The 21,128-nt window shown below is 39.1% G+C and overlaps 1 protein-coding gene across 2 annotated transcripts in view; it reads left to right on the plus strand.

The window, feature by feature from the left end:
- uggt1 (UDP-glucose glycoprotein glucosyltransferase 1) overlaps positions 1 to 21,128 on the plus strand; it is a 143,260-nt gene that overhangs the window by 49,390 nt on the left and 72,742 nt on the right. For both annotated transcript variants that reach the window (XM_043701924.1, XM_043701925.1), the window contains exons 14-20: positions 2,507 to 2,626; positions 3,543 to 3,628; positions 6,826 to 6,961; positions 7,806 to 7,937; positions 11,093 to 11,257; positions 13,782 to 13,902; positions 15,387 to 15,485. In XM_043701924.1, coding sequence (XP_043557859.1) covers positions 2,507 to 2,626; positions 3,543 to 3,628; positions 6,826 to 6,961; positions 7,806 to 7,937; positions 11,093 to 11,257; positions 13,782 to 13,902; positions 15,387 to 15,485 — 859 coding nt within the window. The remainder of the gene's footprint in view (positions 1 to 2,506; positions 2,627 to 3,542; positions 3,629 to 6,825; positions 6,962 to 7,805; positions 7,938 to 11,092; positions 11,258 to 13,781; positions 13,903 to 15,386; positions 15,486 to 21,128) is intronic.

Raw genomic sequence — 21,128 nt, forward strand, 5'->3', positions numbered from 1 at the left:
AGACTCTTCCATTCATTGTATAATTTGCTCTAGAATTAGACTTGCTAAATGCATCACCTCTCATTTGTCTGGATTGAAAGCCACCTGCCACTTTTCGCCCAACTGTCCAGTCTATCTATATTCTCCTGTATTCTCTGACAGTCCGTTATGCTTTCTGCTACTCCACCAGTCTTTGTGTCATCTGAAAACTTGCTGATCATACCAACAGTACCCTCTTCTAGATCATTTATGTATATTATGAACAACAGTGGCCCCAACACTGACCCCTGTGGAACACCACTGGTCATCTTTATCCATTTCGAGAAACTCCCTTCAGCTACTACTCTCTGTCTCCTGTTGCTCAACCAGTTCTTTATCCACTTAGCTAGAACACCCTGCACACCATGTGACTTCACTTTCTCCATTAGTCTACAATGGGGAACCTTTGATACCGTTACGATTAAACATCTGTCAGCCTCCACCTTGTAAATAACTTAACCCACAGTCCTCTGTGATAAAGTATTCCATGGGATGACCACTGAAACAACTGCACAGAGGTCATTATCCCATCACTAAGTCACCCTTTCTTTACTTGTGCACAGTACAAGCTAGCTCAGAGTCAATCCCCTGAATAGCAATACCTCCCGATTTTTTGTTTTGTTCTATTTCCACTGAAACAAAAGCCACCAGCCCATTTGCCTTCCCTTTTATCCTGTGAACTTGGATGTCAGCTTTATGTGAGACGTGCATGAGGACCACCAAATCCCTGTAGTGCTGCAGGCTTCTACAATCTTTCTCCAATTAAAAAGTATTCAGCTTTTCTACTCTTTCTGACCAAGTGCATAAACTCATATTTTCTTACATCATGCTCTGTCTGCAAGTTTTTGCCCACTGAATTTATCTGTCTATGTCCCCCGGTAGCCTCTCTGTATCATCCTCACTGTTTGTCTTCCCTCCTATTTTTGTGTCATCTGTTAACTTGGCAATATTACACTAAAAGACTGAAGCGACTGGGCTTGTATACCCTTGAGTTTAGAAGACTGAGAGGGGATTTGATTGAGACGTATAAGATTATGAAAGGACACTCTGGCAGCAGGAAACATGTTTCCGCTTATGGGTAAGTGCCGAACCAGAGGGCATAGCTTAAAAATATGGGGTAGACCATTTAGGACAGAGGTGAGGAGAAACTTCTTCACCCAGAGAGTGGTGGCTGTGTGGAATGCTCTGCCCAGAGGGCAGTGGAGGCCCAGTCTCTGGATTCATTTAAGAAAGAGTTGGATAGAGCTCTCAAAGATAGTGGAATCAAGGGTTATGGAGATAAGGCAGGAACAGGATACTGATTAGGAATGATCAGCCATGATCATGTTGAATGGCGGTGCAGGCTCGAAGGGCTGAATGGCCTACTCCTGCACCTATTGTCTATTGTCTCTATTGGGGAGAAAGTGTGGGCTGCAGATGCTGGAGATCAGAGCTGAAAATGTGTTGCTGGAAAAGCGCAGCAGGTCAGGCAGCATCCAAGGAACAGGAGAATCGACGTTTCGGGCATAAGCCCTTCTTCAGGATTCCTGAAGAAGGGCTTATGCCCAAAACGTCAATTCTCCTGTTCCTTGGATGCTGCCTGACCTGCTGCGCTTTTCCAGCAACACATTTTCAGCTATTGTCTCTATTGTCTATTGTCTCTATTACATTTATTTTCTTCATCCAAGTCATTAATATGTATTATTTCTGTGTTTACTGAATTCTTCAGTTACAATGCTGCCTAGATTGTCATCTATTCCACCAAATTTAGTTACATATTCTTAAAGACAGGGTGTTGTTGTTAGGGCTCCTCGTGTGAAGGTATTAAATGGAACTTTGCTCACTGAAACACTTTTATTCACAATTTCAACAATGCCCTCTTAACATCAAATCTTGAACTTTGAGTACTAACTCGTTCCAACAGCACAAGAACCATTTTAAGTGAAGTAAAGCCAATGTTTTGTTCCAGCATGCATCAGCTTTACCTGCATTTATTACAACAAATGTTTTATTAACTGACATCTATGGGACCAGGAGTATGCTAGTTGATCAACCAGATCAATCTCTTGATCAAGAGTTATAATTCAGGGAGTATACACATCACTGTTATACTTTATTTACAGCATAAATCACTAAAATGATAATGCAACATTGCCCAAATAAAACTTACCAGCAGAGAGCCTTCTTCCTCACACCCTCAACTGGCTATTTGGACATTACCGTGGTTGTGGTATTAGTGTAAACTTGGCAGTATTTTAGGTATATAATTTTTTCTGGTTTATCGAGCATGTCAGTTCAGATGGTACCAGTTAAAACAAAGCTTGCTGCACTTAAATTCGAACACCTGGGCACAGTATCAGCATGGTATTGAAGTAACAGCGTGTCAGTTAAAAACCAAAACAATGTCAACATTACCCCTTGTTTTTAATGAATATACTTTAAATGCTGCTAACTTAATTGTGTATGGCATTGTAGATGTAGATTATAATAAGTATTTCTTTCAAAACAGTGGATCAATAATCTGGAGATAGATAGCAAATACAACAGCTGGCCTTCTAATGTGCAGGAACTTCTGAGACCCACGTTTCTTGGAGTTATCCGGCAGATTCGGAAAAACTTCCACAACTTTGTGAGTAAAATGAAAATGGTTTAGTTACAAAATGGACACAGGTATTAATTTTATATGCTACAGTAATGTTACTTATGTGAGTAGGAAGATGAAAATTTGTTTCCTAAAAACAATTTTGAAAGCATGTGAATTAATCAGCAGGAAAGCTGAGCTCTTCAATCTGGACTGTTTAATGAAGTTTCTGCTGATAAATAACTGGTGCTGGAATGGTTTTTTTCCATTGTTGGTCTTGCTGGGCATGATTTGCTGAAGGATAAAAATTGCTTTAACCTCGTACAAAGTTAAAGCTTAACAACACAGTACACCTTCTACTTTTATTCATTGTTTTCTGCCATCTCATTCCAAACGTCCTTTTGTTTTCTGCAAGGGAGAAGTTGTATCAAGTTAGACTGTATCTGCGGTCCATGTTCATGTTCATAGCAGATTTCAGTGGGCTTGTATGTTCTTCCTTTGTGACATTTTGCAATCATTAGAACTGAGAGATTAATCAGCCCTGACTGTTGGGGAGGCCTGTAGCTAAGTGCTAATAGTAAAACAAAGATGTCACACACTGCCTTTCTAATATGTTCATGCTCCAGTTTCCATGGCACTCATTTTTAAAGCAACTTGTTTTGACAGAAGTAACACAAAGGAAATATTCCAATCCAAGTTCTTTCAGAAAAAAATATTTAAATGGATCCAAATGCCTGCAGTGGTATACCTAACAAGATTTCTACTACACGAAATACAGTAGTGTCCAGTATAATGTGTTAGTATTCAAAGAACTTTGGTTTTGTAACATTATTAGATTCTTTTCAATTATGATGCTGAGATCCCATTTGTTCCTCTGAATTATTGGCACTTTCAAGAGGCAAGTCCCTGACATTTGTACTTCTGAGCAACAATATGTGCTCAAGCTAATTTTGTTTAATTTTAGGTGCTTATTGTTGATCCAACTGATGAAAGCACACCTGAGTTGCTGAAAACGGCAGAAATGTTTTATATGAATGACATCCCCCTCAGGTATCTTTTCCATTGATTCATTCATTAATATTCATGTATATTTCTGATATTTTAAAGATGTTGTTCATGCTGAATAAAACTGTTTTGTTTTCAACTTAAGATTTACCATCTTCTCTGCCACCTCTGAATAATTTTGTATTTACTTTTGAGCAAATATCGTTTATTATTAAAATCCACAGCAAGGCCTAAACCAATAGCAATAACAAAAGTAATACCCACTTTCACGAATGGATACATTTTCACAACCAAGCTCAAATAAGTTCTTTGCTTTTTCAGTAGCCTCTTCAAGCGAGGCAACAACTTATTCACAGAACCAAATCACTAAATACGAAAATAATGTCAAAGCCAAGTAAAAGTCATTCATGAAATAAATCAATTTACTCCCCATATCTACAAAGCAGGACTTGTAAGTCTAATGAAGGAGCAAGGTGACCGTAAAAGCTTTTGAAGATGATAGTACTGTTTCAGAGTCCATGTTTTCATAATATATCTGAATAAGTTGATTTTTAAAAAAATGAAATGAAAGAAAAGTCATTTTGGACTCAAAACATCAACTCTGTTTAAAAGGATGTTAACATTCATGGACATTAGTGTAGAATCTCTTAACTGGCACCAAGGTATGCTAGTTTCACTGGAATGTGCCTTATCGCTTGTATGATTGAAGATCTGGACTGTATGGTAAAACACAATGAATTAATGAATTATGAAAAAGTAAATGTGATTTTTGCACATTTTTCTTTAAAATAAATTCAATGTGCATTTATCAGTACAATTGCACTTTCCTTGGAAGTACAGCAAGAAGGACGCCGCTTAAACCATTGTGCTTCTGCTAAATCGTAGATAAAACTATCCAATAAAGCCCATTACTCAGATCATGCTGGATGGTCTGTAAATATTTTCCCTTTAAGTATTGATCATAATCTGTCTCGAATTTTATTGGTGAACTTGTTTCCATCGCCTTTCAAGCGCTGAACCTCGGATCTAAAGAACTTGCTATGTTTAAAAGTTCCCTCCTGTTGTTTCTGGTTCATTTACCAGTTGCATTAAATTAATGTTCTTTGGTTACTGATCATTCTGCCATTGCAAACAGTTTCTCTTAGCCATTCACTATTTTATCTCTATTAAATCTCACCACTTTATTCTCCGAGGAGAACCAATTAAGTTTCTCCAGTTTGTTCACACATCTGAAGTCCCCCATTCTGGGTCCTTTTTCAACCAATCTCTTCTACAATCATTTCTAAGACACTGACAGCTAAAGTGTGGTTATCAGATTTGATCACTGTTCTACTTGAGGCCTAATAGATATTTAATATATTCACTATCTTCTTACAAAGTACTAGTGTCCCTGCCCGTGGACCAGAGGTCCCACTTGCCATGGAGATAAATCAACCTAATCAGACATGTTACGATATAAAAGAAAATTAAATGGAAGACAAGTTTTTTTTACTCAAAACATCAACTCTATTTCTCTTTCCACAGATGCTGTCAGACCTGCCAGGTTTCTCAGCACATTTTAGTTAGTGCAGGTTCCTTGCTGGTGTAATTTATTCCTCCAGTACCAAACCAAAAGTCCCATTTGCTTTTTTAGCACCCTTCTCAACATGTCTTCCACCATTTTAGCATTTGTTTACATACCAGGCCTTGCCATTCCTGCACCTCTTTTAATACTTCAATATTTATTCCGTATTGCCTTTTCTCATGCTTCATGGCAAAATGTATCACTTCTTGTTTAGTTACAATAACTGTCATCTGCCACCTATTTGCTCATTTTTGTCAATCTGTCTACTTTTTCTCAAGTCAGAGGCGCAATGGTCTCAATACTGATGTATGGGGAGCATCACTGTGTGTCTCCCCTTCTAGTCTGGAAAGGCTGTGGTTCATCACTACTTTCACCTTTCTGCCCATTAATCAGTACTGCACTCATGCTGCCTCTGTCTCTTTATTCCCATGCGTCTTAATTTTGAATAACTGCCCCTAGTATGTGTTGCTTTGCCAAACATCTTTTGGAAGTCCATATATTACATCAACCATACTACACTAGTGAATGGGCGGCACGGTGGCACAGTCGTTAGCACTGCTGCCTCACAGCGCCAGAGACCTGGGTTCAATTCCCGCTTCAGGCGACTCTCTGTGTGGAATTTGCACATTCTCCCCGTGTCTGCGTGGGTTTCCTCCGGGTGCTCCGGTTTCCTCCCACATTCCAAAAAGCAGGTTAGGTGAATTGGCCATGCTAAATTGCCCGTAGTGTTAGATATATTAGTCAGAGGGGAAATGGGTCTGGGTGGGTTGCGCTTCGGCGGGTCAGTGTGGACTTGTTGGGCCGAAGGGCCTGTTTCCACGCTGTAGGGAATCTAATCTAATCTACATCTCACGAATCTTGTTCTTCATTTCATAAAAGAACACAAGAAATGATTCATAGCTGTTTTTCATTTCTCAGACAATACTTTTCCATTGCCTTTTGTTCTATGGTTTGTTTCCAAAAGCATCCCCAACATTGATGGTAGGTGGACTGGCTTTAGTTTACATATTTTCACTTCTCCCCTTTTTAACATTTGTGTTTATGGACAGGAATTTCCCCTGGGCTTCAGGATACCTCTGTGCTGTTCAAATGAATGTCGGAAGCCCTCACTGTGTGGGGAACAGTCACTCATCTCTGATTTCTTTCCTGAACTGACCAATTAGTGGATCACCAACCTCTATGGGCTTTTGAAGCTCCGTATCATTGCAAATAAATGAGGAAGGTATTGTTCCATGATGGAAGTGCCTCCTCTCCAACTTTTTAAATGTAAAATAAAAGTATGCCTTTGTCCTCAGCAACTGGACCATCATTATGGATTGGGGAAATGTTGGGAAAGCACTCCCCAGGGAGGTAAGAGGGGCCTCTGTGTTTTCTGAATGTTGGACTCTCAGTCTGCAGGGAGGAGACAGTCACAGCCAGCTGGTCCAGGAGAACTCCTGTTGGCTTTCCACATTAGACCTTAATAAATCCTTTTGGTTTGATTTAATTTGATTAGGTAACTGGCATGCCACCCGGCAGTGTGGAATTTCAATATCCAATGCCATCTATACCCAAAAATTCAACCCAATGTTATTTAATTTTCATACCAAAAGGAATGTCAGTGGGATGAACTATCAAATGTAATTTTTATTCAAAGATGATTTCAACAATGACTGTATGATTTTATTTTTCGTAACAGGATTGGCTTGGTATTTGTGGTTGATGATTCGGATGAGGCTGATGGTCTAAAAGATCCCGGCGTTGCGCTCTTCAGAGCATTTAACTTTGTTGCTGATGAATTGGATAATATGAAAGCCTTCCAGACAATCATTTCGGTATGATAGCCTAGCACACAGGAATGAGTGTTCAAATTCCAGTTTTCTTTTTGCTCATTATCTTCCTTCCTTGTCAAAGGTACTACTTCATGTAGGAGTAAAATATCAGGGACCAAATGAGATGAAGTCATTGATCAAAAAGCAAAATACTAGAAATTGTGGAAATCTGAAATAAAACATGTAATGCTGGAAATAATCAGCAGGTTGAGCAGCATCTGTAGGGAAGGAAACTGTTATCATTTATGTTGATGAGTTCTGTGGAATGACATCAACATGAATTCACGTTCCCCCATTTCATAGTCGAGTTTGTCATCATTCTTCCAGTTTGTATGCTGACATTTTTATCAACCTTTTTGAGTGACGTTGTCCAATCAGTTGGCTAAAATTAATTTCCAGTTGTGAATGAGATTTAAAACACCAGGAGAGGAAAAAAAAGAAGCTCAGTTTATAGACTAATGATTGAAAAATAAATATAAACTAGCAGTATCTGTTGTTTATCAAACACATTCAAGTTCTCCTATGGAAATAAATGTAGTAGTATACTAATGGAGATTTCAAGGTAGTTTCATTGTCATTTTATCTATGCTCCAAAAGCCCTATCCTCTCCTTCTCTGTTTATTGTGAAATGTCTCATATAAATTTAAATTGTAGTTTGTATGATGAAGTTTGCATCCTGGAATTTTATCTTATTGGAGATTAGGTGTGCTGTGTGAAATGTTTTATGGAATAAATTGTAAATGCTCTGTGTTGATGTGGATGATGGGCAATGGTAAAGAAACAATGTAAGTAGATCAGTAGTTTTGTTCTTGTAATCCCAAGTTTAATATATACTCTTTTTTTAAAGATATATAGCAAGGTAAAGGAAAGTGAAAAGCTGGCAATTGAACACATCATTGGCACCTTGGAGAAGGATTTTTCGAACATAGAGGTGACCAGTATTCTGGGATCTAATTCAGCATATGACAGAAACCGTAAGGTGAGACTCGTTAACTCATGAGAGTTATGAACTCTGTTTCTCAGTGAAGTTGATTTCAATACATGGAGTTAAATCCCTTGTAGTACAGCAGGTAGGTTGGCATTAAAATTAACAGCCTGTCTTCCATGTTTAAATAATTAATTAGGTCGTTTGAACTTGGTGCCAAGCCAAATGACTAAGATAATGTGGTATCCATGCCATAATATGGTTGGTGTGGATGAATGGCTGTGAATGGACATCCCATTTGTTTTAAGTGTCCTGCTTTAAAGGTGGGAAGGAAGGACTGGGGTCACAATTCTGTTCTTGTGTACGTTGGGGGATCCAGTAACTCCTTCCCCTAAGAGTAAAACATCTCACCACCATCCCTCTAGATTTTCAGCAGCTTTCTAGGGTGGGACCACCAATCATTGGGCAAATGAAAAAGTATGAGGTAGTTTGGCTGACTCCAAGTACATCATGGCTGTAGGTTTGACTTCTTCCAGGTGCATTAGCTGCCAGTCAATTTCCCTTCTGGGTGGGAGGGCAGATGGGGTGAACAGTTGCAATCCCACCCTTTGCAAAATTCAACCCTTTAGATTTTCTTTGATTTGTTACTGAAGGAGGACAATTCCATCGTCTGGTAATCATGCAAATATGCACTTGCTGCTATGAAATTGTAAATATGTTTATCTAAAGCAGCTGGAACCACTCTTCCATGTCCTCAGTATTGTTAATCTAAAACTAACAAATTCTGCAGAGCTGCTATGTGAATATGAGAAATTGTGACCTCAACAGTTGCTTTCAAACGGTTGATATTGAGGAGAAACAGCACTTCCATGATGTCCTAAAAGAATTATAACTCAAGAGTAGTGGTTAATTCACAATAACTAGATCAAGTCATCAACTGAATAATCTTAACAGTTGGGAACATTTCAAGTGAATAAAACAAAGGATTGTAGATGCAGGACATCTAAATTAAACAGAAATTGCTGGAAAAACTCAGCAGGTGTGGCAGCAACTATGAACAGAAAACAGAGTCAGTCTTTCGAGTCCAGTGACTCTTCTTCAGAACACATCATTCTGGGAGAATTTCAATGTTATATACATCATAATTGAAATACTTACAGGAATTTTGACCACCACTGCTTGGGTAATGACCTGGCAGAGGAAGGTGAATCACCTCAAGAGGTTGACATTTCAATGGATGAGCAGTTTGGGAATAGTGACATCAAATTTTCAAAGCCCTTATTGAAAGGGATAAGGTCAGTGCAGACATGAGGTGTCTAAACTGGGAAATGTTGATTTCAGTAACATTAGATAAGAATTTGCAAACGAAGACTGGAAGCCACTGCTTACAGCTAGGTCTACATTTGGAAAGTGGTTGATAATCAATGTGTTTAAAATTATGAAAGAATCTGATAAAGTGGATGTAAGTTTGCTCGCTGAGCTGGAAGGTTCATTTTAAGATGTTTCACCACCATACTTGGTAACATCTTCAGTGAGCCTCCGGATGAAACACTGCTGATGATTCCTACTTTCTATTTATATCTTTGGGTTTCTTTGGGTTGGTGATGGAATTTCCAGTGTTGGTGTCATTTCCTATGGTGATGCCATTTCCTGTTCTTTTTCTCAGGGGGTGGTAAATGGGATCCAAGTCAATGTGTTTGTTGATAGAGTTCCAGTTGGAATGCCATTCTTCTAGGAATTCTCATGTATGTCTCTGTTTGGCTTGTCCTAGGATAGATGTGTCGACCCAGTCGAAGTGGTGTCCTTCCTCATCCGTATGTAACTCCCACTTTGACTGGGACAACACATCTATCCTAGGACAAGCCAAACAGAGACATACATGAGAATTCCTAGAAACATGGCATTCCAACCGGAACTCTATCGACAAACACATTGGCCTGGACCTGATTTACTACCCACTGAGAAAAAGACCAGGAAATGACACCACAATAAAAAATATGTCACCTCAGGAAATGACATCACCAACCCAAAGAAACCCAAACATATAAATACAAAGCAGGACTCATCAGCAGTGCTTCATCCAGAGGCTCACTGAAGATGTTACCTAGTATGGTGACAAAGCATCTAAAAATGAACCTTCCAGTTAAGCAAGTAAACCTACATCCAGAATCTCAAACTGAGCTACAAATCTTCTCAAAACTCGCTCGTCTGGAAGTCATTATGTTGAGACTCCTTTGTTGGGAAAATTCAGAGTGAGGGAGTACACCCTTACATTCAGAATCAAACTGTTTCATGATTGAAAATAGGAAGCACTTTTTCTGAATATTAGTGAAAATTAGAACTTGTTTTTTTTTCCATTAAGGTGCATGGATGTTGGGTCAAGTGCAAGTTTCAATGTTAACTTTTTTTTTGAGATCGAGCCTCGAGTAAGAGGGGGGAAAAAAGGAAACGGAATTAAAATATAAATCAGTTCTGATCAAATAAAATGACTGAGCAAGCTTGAGGAACTGAATGTCCTACTCCAATAGTTATGTTTTACATTTCATTTCATCTTGAAATGAGAACAATTGAAAATTTTCATGTTAGAAATTTTTTATGAGTGTTTTAATAGCTATTGTAAAGTGAATGAAGCAGAATAAGTTATCATTAGCTGTATCCTTTTAAATTCTGTAATCTTCACAACGCTGAAAGTTATGCAATACTAATGTAACTGTAATTCAAGTGACTGCTCATTTTCCAAAAGAAAACCTTTCAAGCAGAATAATAAAGATTGAACAGAAGTAATTTTGTGTACTGGATTTAAACCATGTATCAAGTGAGTGATTTATCACTTAATTTAGATTAATATTCCTTTTTTATATTGTTTAAATTGCTGTGCATTTTATCAGATCTTAAAACATGGTTATCAGTGTTTATCAATTCACACCTTAAAAGATAGTCACTTTATGACAACAAAAATTACAATTTAATAAATATTTTATGAAAATACAAATCAAGATTAATATGGGTTTGTTCTTCTAAAGTTTTTCACAAATTGTTTCTACATTTATCAAATAAATTTGACATTGCTATGAACCCAAACTTGGTAACATTACTAAAAGTTATAATTAAGTAAAGTTAATTGGCAGATAGCTGTTTAACATAAGGAACTGTGGAAACCGGGATTTATGGTAAGTCATGATTCTGTTACTTTTGTTTTTCTTTGTTAGGAATGCAAAGACTACTATAAGCAGTCAGGCCTGGGTCCTCTGCCTATTGCCCTTTACAATGGCATGCCTTACCAGAGAGAGCAATTGGATCCTGATGAGCTAGAAACTGTAACAATGCACAAAGTCTTAGACAACACAGCTTTCTTCCAGAAAGTTGTTTACTTGGTAAGTAATATTACACAATTTTTGTCTTGCCTGTTTTAGTTGGTATTTTGGTAAAGTGAGCTAGGACAAGACTTAGACAGTTGATTGTACGGCCCTGGGTGGTATTGTTGGACAGCGAGAACTTGGGGTTCAGGTACATAGTGCTTTGAAAATTGCATCACAGGTGGACAGGATGGTTAAGAAGGTGTTTAGCACGTTTGCCCTTATTGCTCAGACTATTGAACATAAGAGTTGTGACATCATGTTGAGTTTGGACAGGACATTGATGAGGCCACTTTTGGAGTACTGCGTACAGTTCTGATCACTCTGCCATAGGAAGAATAATATTAAATTGGAAAGATTTATCAGGATGTTGCCAGGAATGGAGGATTTGCGTTATAAGCAGAGACTGGATAGATTGGGACATTTTTCACTAGAGCATAGGAGGTTGAGGGGTGACCTTACTGAGGTTTATAAAATAGATAAGGTGAGTGGCAAATGTCTTTTCCCTAGAGTGGGTGAGTTCAAAACTAGATTAGATTTAGATTTCTTACTTGTTGGGCCCTTTGGCCCAACAAGTCCACACCGACCGTCCGAAGAGCAACCCACCCAGACCCCTATATTTACCCCTTCACCTATTACTACGGGCAATTTAGCATGGCCAAGTCACCTAACCTCCATATCTTTGGACTGTGGGAGGAAACCGGAGCACCCAGAGGAAACCCACGCAGACACGGGGAGAATGTGCAAACAGACAGTCGCCTGAGGTGGGAATTGAACCCAGTTCTCTGGCACTGTGAGGCAGCAGTGCTAACCACTGTGCCATTGTACCGCCCGTAGGGGGTATATTTTTAAGGTGAGAGGTGAAAGATGTAAAAAGACCATAAAGACAATTTTTTTTAACACAGAGAGTGGTTCGTATGTGGAATGAACTGCCAGATGAAGTGGTAGATGCACATACAACATTTCAAAGGATATTTGGATAAGTACATGAATAGGAAAGGTTTAGAGGGATACAGGCCAAATGTAGGCAAGTGGAGCTAGTTTGGTTTGGGGAACTTGGTTGGCTTTGGCCAGTTGGACCAAAGTGTCTGTTTCTGTGCTGTATGACTATATAAATCTTGCCTTAATCTCCTTTGTCAGTAGATAAATAATTCCAGCTTCTATAATCTCCTGACATGGTTGTAGTTCGTGATCCTATATTTTTAAGGGTATTGTTGGATGTCCTTTGTTAGGATCTAACAGCGAAAGGACATCCACTTCCTTTTTCATAATTGAACAAAGTTATGGATATTGACTCTATGGCACACATTCCAGATTGATTTTTGATCTACAAGATAGTCAAGGTTTTTCGGAGGCAGACCAGAAAGTAGAGTCCACTGAGTGACTTATTTCTTCCAATTCATGTGTTCTTATGGCATGTTACATAACATTAATTAATCAATTAATTTAATTGAAGATCAGTTTTTGAAGAATTAGGAAAAATTAACATTTAAATAAAACAGTGAGGGAGAACCAAATAACTATATTATTAAAATGGATTATTCTTCAGAATTGTGTTCGAAAATGATTGCATGTAAAGCATGCGTCCATGTTATTGTTGACCAGATGGTCTAGGAAATACCAGTGAGAAGGACTTGAAATAAAATAAGTCTTTGGATAGTTTGTTGAGGTGGATGAATAATGAAAACATTGTTGTAACTGCTAAATTTTAGATTCTAGCCCTCCCACACCCTCCTATCTTTCTTTCAGCCACACACATGTTTGTAATTTTTATTTCTTATGGTATGCTTCATTAGCTTTCTCATGTTCACTTCTCACCAAGCACCACTAAAACAAATTAAATGATCATTTATCTATTTGCTGTTTCTGGAACCTTGATGTGTGTGAATAGGTTGCAGTGTTTCTCTTTAATAAAATTGAATGTTGCTACAGATTTATTTATTGACTTGGAAGAACTTTGGGATATTTCGAGATCTTGTAAGACGACCATCATGGTCATCTTGTAAGACGACCATGCTAGAAAGGTTTCCAAAATTATTTTCCAATTGCAGCGGCTAAAACAAAATTGAAAGTATGAATTGGTGGGTATCTTAGCTCTAGAAAGGAAGCAGCTGAATGATAGCCAGATAGTCATCTAAAATTAGTTAGTGATTGACAAGACAGATCGAAAGATGTTTCCACTATGAATGAGTCCAAAAGTAAGGGTCATAACTAGGAGGTAATTAGTCCTTCATAAATCCAGCAAGGGACCAGAAGAAACTTCTTTATCTAGAGGGTTACTTGTATATGGAACTTATTAGCGTAAGAAATAGTTTAGGCAAATAGCATAGATGCATTTGGGGGAAAAGTAGATAAACACATGATGCAAAAAGAAATAGAGTGATATGTCAATCGCGTTACATATAATAAGGTGAGTGGAGGCTAATGGTAGGCATAAACAGCAGCATGGGCCAAACAGCTCACTGCTGTTAGTTCTCTGTAAACTATGATTTTCCTTTTCTATTCTTTCTCTCTAATTTAAAGTCATTTTATTATTTTTTAGGGCGAACTGAACAATGAAATGGATGTTGTCGATTTCATAATGAATCAGCCAAGTATTGTTCCAAGAATCAATTCCAGAATTCTTAGCTCTGAGAGAGATTACCTCGATTTCTCTGCTGAAAGTAAGAGCTATAAAATGGCTTGGGCTGGAGTTGAAGTGTTTTGATAAACTTCCAAAGCTTACTACTTTTGATTTCCTTTGAAAATAATGCATGACCTTATTAAGTGATCTATTATTTAAAAAGTAAATTAGAAGTACACATAAAGGTGGATCACCTGGAGATGTTTAAATTCCTGCACATAACGTATCGATTCAGTGCAGGTTTCCAATTCCACGAGCCCTGATTTCCAGGTTAAAATGGGACTCTTCCAAATTCTTCCAAAGCAAGATTATTGAATCATTTTCCTGCATGATGATCTAATTGAAACATATAGGATTCATTAATGGATACTGGACCTAAATACAACAAGTGAAAATTATGGTGTGGTGTAGTTTTAAAATTGAAAATACCTAGTGATGGGGCTGGATGAAGAAGAAACAAAGGAAGAAAGACAAGTGTTTAATAATTTTCTTGTCTGGAGCAGATCTCACAAAATACATTTGATATATCGTAAGACCATAACTCCATAAAAACAGGAACATTCGACCCAGCTCTGCCATTCAACAAGATCATAGTTGGTCCAACATGCCTCGCATCTACTTTCCTGCTCTTTTTCCATAACCTTTGATTCCTACATTGATCAAGAATCTATCTATCTATCTCAGCCTCTGAGACTCTGCTCCATCTGTGTCAATGAGTGCCAAAGACTTTCAACCTTCTGAGGGAAGAAATTCCTTCTCATCTCAGTCTTAAGTTGACGCCCTTTTATTCTGAGACTATGCCCTCTGGTCCTAGATGTTTTCATGAGGGGAAACATTTTCTCAGCATTTGTCCTGTCAGGCCCTTACGTATCCAAATGTTTCACTGAGATCACCTTTCATTCTCTTAAAAACCATGTATGGAGTCCCAACCTATTTAGTGTTTGCTCACAAGACAGTCCCTCCATGCTGGGTATCTTGCTAGTGAACCTTCTCTGAACTGCTTCCAATGAAATAATGTCTTTCCTTAAATAAGGACACCAAAACTGCTCACGATACTCTAGATGTGGCCTCACCAGCACCTTGTACAGCTGAAGTAAGACTTCCCTACTCTTATGCTCCAGTCCCCATGAAATAAGGGCCAGTATTCCATTAGTCTTCCTGTTTATCTGCTGCATCTATGTGCTAGCTTTCTGCATTTCATATACAAATACCTCCAGATCATATTGCGTTGCAACTTTCTGCAGTTTTTCTCCATTTAAATAATACTCTAATACATGAACTAATTGAATAGAATTTGATATCCTTCAATGAGGTTGGGCAAATTAGGTTACATTGTCTCCGTGTATGTATTCTCACTTTGCGTTAAACCAGCAAATTGATATTTAAGCTGCTGTGTATTTTATCATGCAAAGTGAACTTACAGAATTGATCTTTTTTGGCAAATGTCCTTTAACAATTTGTGGTTACTGTTAGAATTAAACAGTACCCTAAATAAATATTTAATGAATGCACATTTTCTTACAGCTAAAGAGGGGATAGATGACTATTCCCATTTTGCTTTCCTAAAGTCAGAGGAAAAGTCTGCAGCTGTCGCCAACAATATGCCGTATTTGTCTAAAAGAGGTACAATGTTTGGGATTGAATTTTTTTTTTACCTTGTTCGTATGATATTTACTTTACTGTGTACACAGTCTCCATGGTAATTTTCATGTTAATTCTGATGTCATGTTGTCTTAAGTCTAATTTGTAAACCTCAATTTCCTATTAAGTTTTTCGCTGTAGCTGACCATCTAATTGCTAAAGGTCAGTTAAGCTGCTGCAAACATTCTGGCTTTTTGGGGATATCCTTGAGTGGTTAAATATATTCCTTGAAATGGGCTGCTGCTATGACACCCTTCTTGTCTGATACGGATTTCAGTCTCCCACTCGTTGTAGCCAAAAGAATTCCCTAATGCTTGGTTATTCTAGAATGAGTCAGCATCCCTGATACTAGTGCCATCTTTAAAAAGCCCTTGTGCATTCACAAGCACTGTCAGCTTTGAAATACCCTGCAGGATTTGTAACATTTTCCCCAGACAGATTTACACAACAATGAATTTTGAATTCACCATCTGAAATAAGGCATAGTAGTGTGACTGACAAGTAACGTATGCTGGACAAACCAAATATCAGTATATGTAGCCATCTCACATTAATAGATGCAAATCAAAATGGGGTGGAGCCTGAAACTTAAGCCGTTAATTACAATTTGCATTGTTTTTCAATCAAGGGATGAATAACCTCATGGATTTAAAGCTTTATTTGTTTGATACTTAGATTTTGTGACCATATGGGATGCAAGTTCACCATAACTAGCTGAATAGTGCATTTTGTATTCTGTTGTTTAACACAAAATACTGCCTGATTTGTCAACAGAACGTACTGAAAATCAGATCTTTATGGAAAGAGTTATTATCAGGTTGCTGAATATCGTCAAAACCTGACTTAATGTTAGCTATAAAGAGATCAACTAGTATATAAATATCAAATCTTCTTGTGTGCACCTATCATTTGTAAACTGTTTGAAGTTTATAGGATACCCCTCTTGATTCTCGTATCCAAGATCTGTGGTAGTCATCTCATTTTCTCTACTTGTGCAGTGGTGCAAAGCTGTTAATTTATTTTTGTAATGTAGTGTGCAGATGTGAAAATCCATTATCTTATTTTTAATTACATTCATCCTATATTGACACTAGTAGCAAGATAATTCTGATGGTTCTTTGAAGGTGGGGAACAGGTGTAAGGATGTACTAGAAATATCTGTTGAATCTGTTCCTTGCAAAATCAAGAAAAGCCTCCTTCAGTATTACCCATTCTGCATTGCCTGTGAACAACCACTCTAAGAACAAGGGTGTGCTGAATCATTTAGAGTTGTAGAGTCATAGAGATGTACAGCACGGAAACAGTCCTTTCGGTCCAACTCGTCCATGCCGACCAGATATCCCAACACAATCTAGTCCCATTTGCCAGCACTTGGCCCATAGCCTTTTAAACACTTTCTATTCATGTACCCATCCAGATGCCTTTTAATGTTGTAATTGTACCAGCCTCCACTACTTCCTCTGGCAACTCATTCCATACATATATCTTCAGTATGAAACAGTTGCCCCTTGGGTCCCTTTTTATATCTTGCCCGTCTCACCCTAAACCTATGCCCTCTGGTCCTGGACTCCCCCACCTTAGGGAAAAGATTTTGTCTACTTATCTTATCCATGCCCCTCATGATTTTATAAACCCTCTATAAGGTCACCCCTCAGCCTTCAACGCTCCAGGGAAACACAGCCCCAGCCTATTCAGCCTCTCCCTATTGCTCAAATCCTCCAAACCTGGCAACATCCTCCCACTCTGCCGAGGACATGCAGGTCCTGAGTCTCGTCCACCACCGCTCCCTCACCACCCGACGCCTGGAGGAAGAACGCCTCATCTTCAACCTCGGAATACTTCAACCCCAGGGCATCAATGTGGACTTCACCAATTTTCTCATTTCCCCTCCCCCCATCTTCCAGCTTAGCATTGTCCTCATGCCTTGTTCTACCTGCCAATCTCCCTTCCCACCTATCTGCTCCACCCTCCTCTCTAACCTATCACCCCTATCCCCACCCCCATTCACCTATGTACCCTTTGCTACCTTCTCCCCAGCCCCACCCCCGACGCCCCGCCATTTATCTCTCCACCCTGGCGGCTCCCTGCCTCTATTCCTGATGAAGGGCTTTTGCCCGAAACGTCGACTTTCCTGCTCTTCAGATGCTGCCTGACCTGTTGTGCTTTTCCAGCACCACTCTAATCTAAAATCTGGTTTCCAGCATCTGCAGTCCTCACTTTTGCCTAACATCCTCATGCATCTTTTCTGAACCCTTTCAAGTTTCACAACATCCTTGTGATAGGAAGGAGACCAGAATTGCATGCAATATTCCAAAAATGGCCTAACCAATGTCCTGTACAGCCGCAATATGACCTCCCAACCCCTATACTCAATACTCTGACCAATAAAGGAAAGCGTCCTAAATGCCTTCTTCACTATCCTATCTACCTGCGACTCTACTTCAAGGAGCTATGAATCTGCACTCCAAAGTCTCTTTGTTCAGCAACACTCCCTAGGACCTTACCATTAAGTGTATAAATCCTGCTAAGATTTGCTTTCCCAAAATGCAGCACCTTGCATTTATCTTAATTAAACTCCATCTGCTATTCCTCAGCCCATTGGCCCATCTGATCAAGATCCCGTTGTAATCTGAGGTAACCTTCTTCGCTGTGTCCACTACACCTCCAATTTTGGTGTCATCAGCAAACTTACTAACTTTACCTCCTATGCTCACATCCAAAACATTTATATAAATGACGAAAAATAGTGGACCCAGCACTCCACTGGTCACCGGCCTCTAGTCTGAAAAAAACCCTCCACCACCACACTCTGTCTTCTACCTTCGAGCCAGTTCTGTATCCAAATGGCTAGTTCTCCCTGTATTCCATGAGATCTAACCTTACTAATCAGTCTCCCATGGGGAACCTTGTTGAATGCTTTACTTAAGTCCATATACATCACGTCTAAAGCTCTGCCCTAATCAACTCTCTTTGTTACTTTTTAAAAAATCTGAATCAGATTTGTGAGACATGATTTCCCGTGCATAAAGCCATGTTGACTATCCCTAATCAGTACTTAGTTTTCTAAATATGTGTAAATCCTGTCCCTCAGGATTCCCTGCAACAACTTGCCCACCACCGACGTCAGGCTCACCGGTCTATAGTTCCCAGGCTTGTCCTTACTACCTTTGCTAAATAATGGCACCACGTTAGCTAATCTCCAGTCTTCCGGCACCTTGCCTGTGACTATCGATGATGCAAATATCTCAGTAAGAGGCCTGGCAATTACTTCCCTAGCTTCTCAGAGTTCGAGGATGCACCTGATCAGGTTCTGGGAATTTATCTACTTTCATGCAGCACTTCCTCCTCTGTAATATGGTCATTTTTGAAGATGTCATCATCTATTTCCCCACATTCTATATCTTCCACGTCCTTCTCCATAGTAAACATTTGATTTGTCCAAGAAAGAATGAAAGTAAAAATCATCTTCACTCCAGTCTTCATCAGGGCATTTGTATGTTGTTATGCTTTGATCCAATCAAATTGGCATTCTGCGTTCTTACTGCGCTAATGGCTAAAGAAATTTCTGCTCAACATAGGTATATAACATTTTAGTGACTTGCATTGATGGCCTCTGGTGTTGCTGTTTTCCAATTGACTACCTTTTCCTGCGCTGTTTTCCTTGTTAGATCTCATTAATTACCTACCCTGCTACTATTGCGTCCTTCTAATCTAAAGCTAGTTTGAATCTCCCACTAATTGTGGCCAGATAACTCACCACTGTTTGGTATTTCTGGAATTGCCTTGAAGGTTTGTGACACTCCCCTCAGACATAATAGATAAAAGTAAATCTGGCTTCCGCTTTGCAGATGGGCACCTAAAAATTCTAGTGGACAGGATGGTACAGAGGACAACTCTTCTCTTTCTTTGGTTTGAGGCTGTCATTCAGCTCATTGCAACCTTAGGTGTCTGGAGGATTGCCAACAGTAGACGAAGAATGTTATTGGCCATTTCCGCTCCACTTAACTGAGGACTGTTAAAAACCATGAAAAGTTTTCCTGGCTTTGTCTGCCATAAGACAAGCAGTACTGTGAGCCTCATAGTTATGGCTGAGGATGCAAAGTTTAGAAAGTTAAGGCAAGGATGCTGTGGGCATCCAGGAAGACTCCAAGAGCATGAGTATTAAGAGGGCAGTCAAGTAGCCCTGAAATTTTGCCTGTTCCAGTTCACGAGTTGAGTGCTCTTTTTGTGTACAAACTGTCCATACAGCAGCATTGCAAGGATAGTTGCCGGTGCACCCTGACATGCACCATGACTGGGTAGCAGCATGTGCACATGGTTCGGTGATTCGTCATAATGCAGAGAGTCAGGCAAGTGGACTACACCATTGTCTGTACATGGGGTATGTACAGCTGCTGCCGATGGAGAGTGCAGGTGCTGGGGTCCAAGATGGAGGTCTGGATGTGGAAGCCAAGTTACTGCTGAGACATTCAGCTTGGGAATTCTCGGCATTTAGTTTTCCCTTGGCAGGTTTGTGAAAAATCTTTCATAATTTTAAAAACAGCTGTTAGGTCATCCTATAACCCTCACCCTTTAAGAGGAAGTCGGACTCCACTTGTTGATTCTTTGCAGTTCAGTTTGACCTTGCACTTCTAGTGTCATCCTGGCAAATCTTGCGTTTTGCAAACTTCTCCAATACCTCTACCCCTATCAAGGGTTCAATACAAATTTAACACTTTGTTTAATATCCTGCTTGCCTGTTACCTGTTATTTTCATGGTCAATTTTTGTTGCAACATAATTGTGAGCATATTTTATTTCCTGTTCACTTGGTTTGTGATCTTAAATTTTTGATGTTTGCAGCTCAGTAATTCACACCTTTTGGCTGCAAACGTGGTTCTTGAATAAAGTACAAACATTATTGTAAGTTTGCTCTTTTCCACTTCTAGCCCTCTAGATTTAAATCCTCGTGCTTTCTGTGAACTCTTGGGATATTCTCCCGATTGGATCACATTATTCCAGATTGGAAAGTTGAAATAAACGCTACTCAAAATACAAGCAATTAGTCCCTGACTCACCAATTTCATTTAAAGCAGGGACTATGTTCCAGTGTTGTAATCTTTCATGAATAAGAACATCTTTTGCTCAACTGCGGGGTACCCAGTTGAACAGCAGCCTGAAAGGCACTGTGCAGGCCTCCTTCTGTGGAAAATAATTGACAGGCAAAGCTGAGCAATGAATTAAAGTGACCATGCACTACAAAGACTGGCTGTGCACAACAGCTGAATTTTAAGGTAACAGAAATTGGTGTTACTATAGTCATTTGCTGTGTATTTTTGTTTTCTGAAATTGCCCTGTGTACAAGTAACTTTGATAAAACAAAGAGCAGCAGGCTCGAAGGGAGAACATAGATGTACTATAAATTCTGCAGTGGGCTTATAATTAAGTGGTGGCTAGTATTTCAGTGGCATGCTGCTACATTGTCAGCACTGATATAAGATGCAGATTTTGGTTTCTTTGAGTCTCTGCATGCTTATGAAAACAAGCTTTTCAAATTAAGTATTCAAGTAAAAGTTGGGATAATATCACTGTACACTTTCCACCTTCAGAAAAGATCTGTAATTGTATATATCGTGATTGTAGTGAG

The sequence above is a fragment of the Chiloscyllium plagiosum genome, chromosome 13 (assembly GCF_004010195.1).
Source record: "Chiloscyllium plagiosum isolate BGI_BamShark_2017 chromosome 13, ASM401019v2, whole genome shotgun sequence".
Taxonomy (NCBI): Eukaryota; Metazoa; Chordata; class Chondrichthyes; order Orectolobiformes; family Hemiscylliidae; genus Chiloscyllium; species Chiloscyllium plagiosum.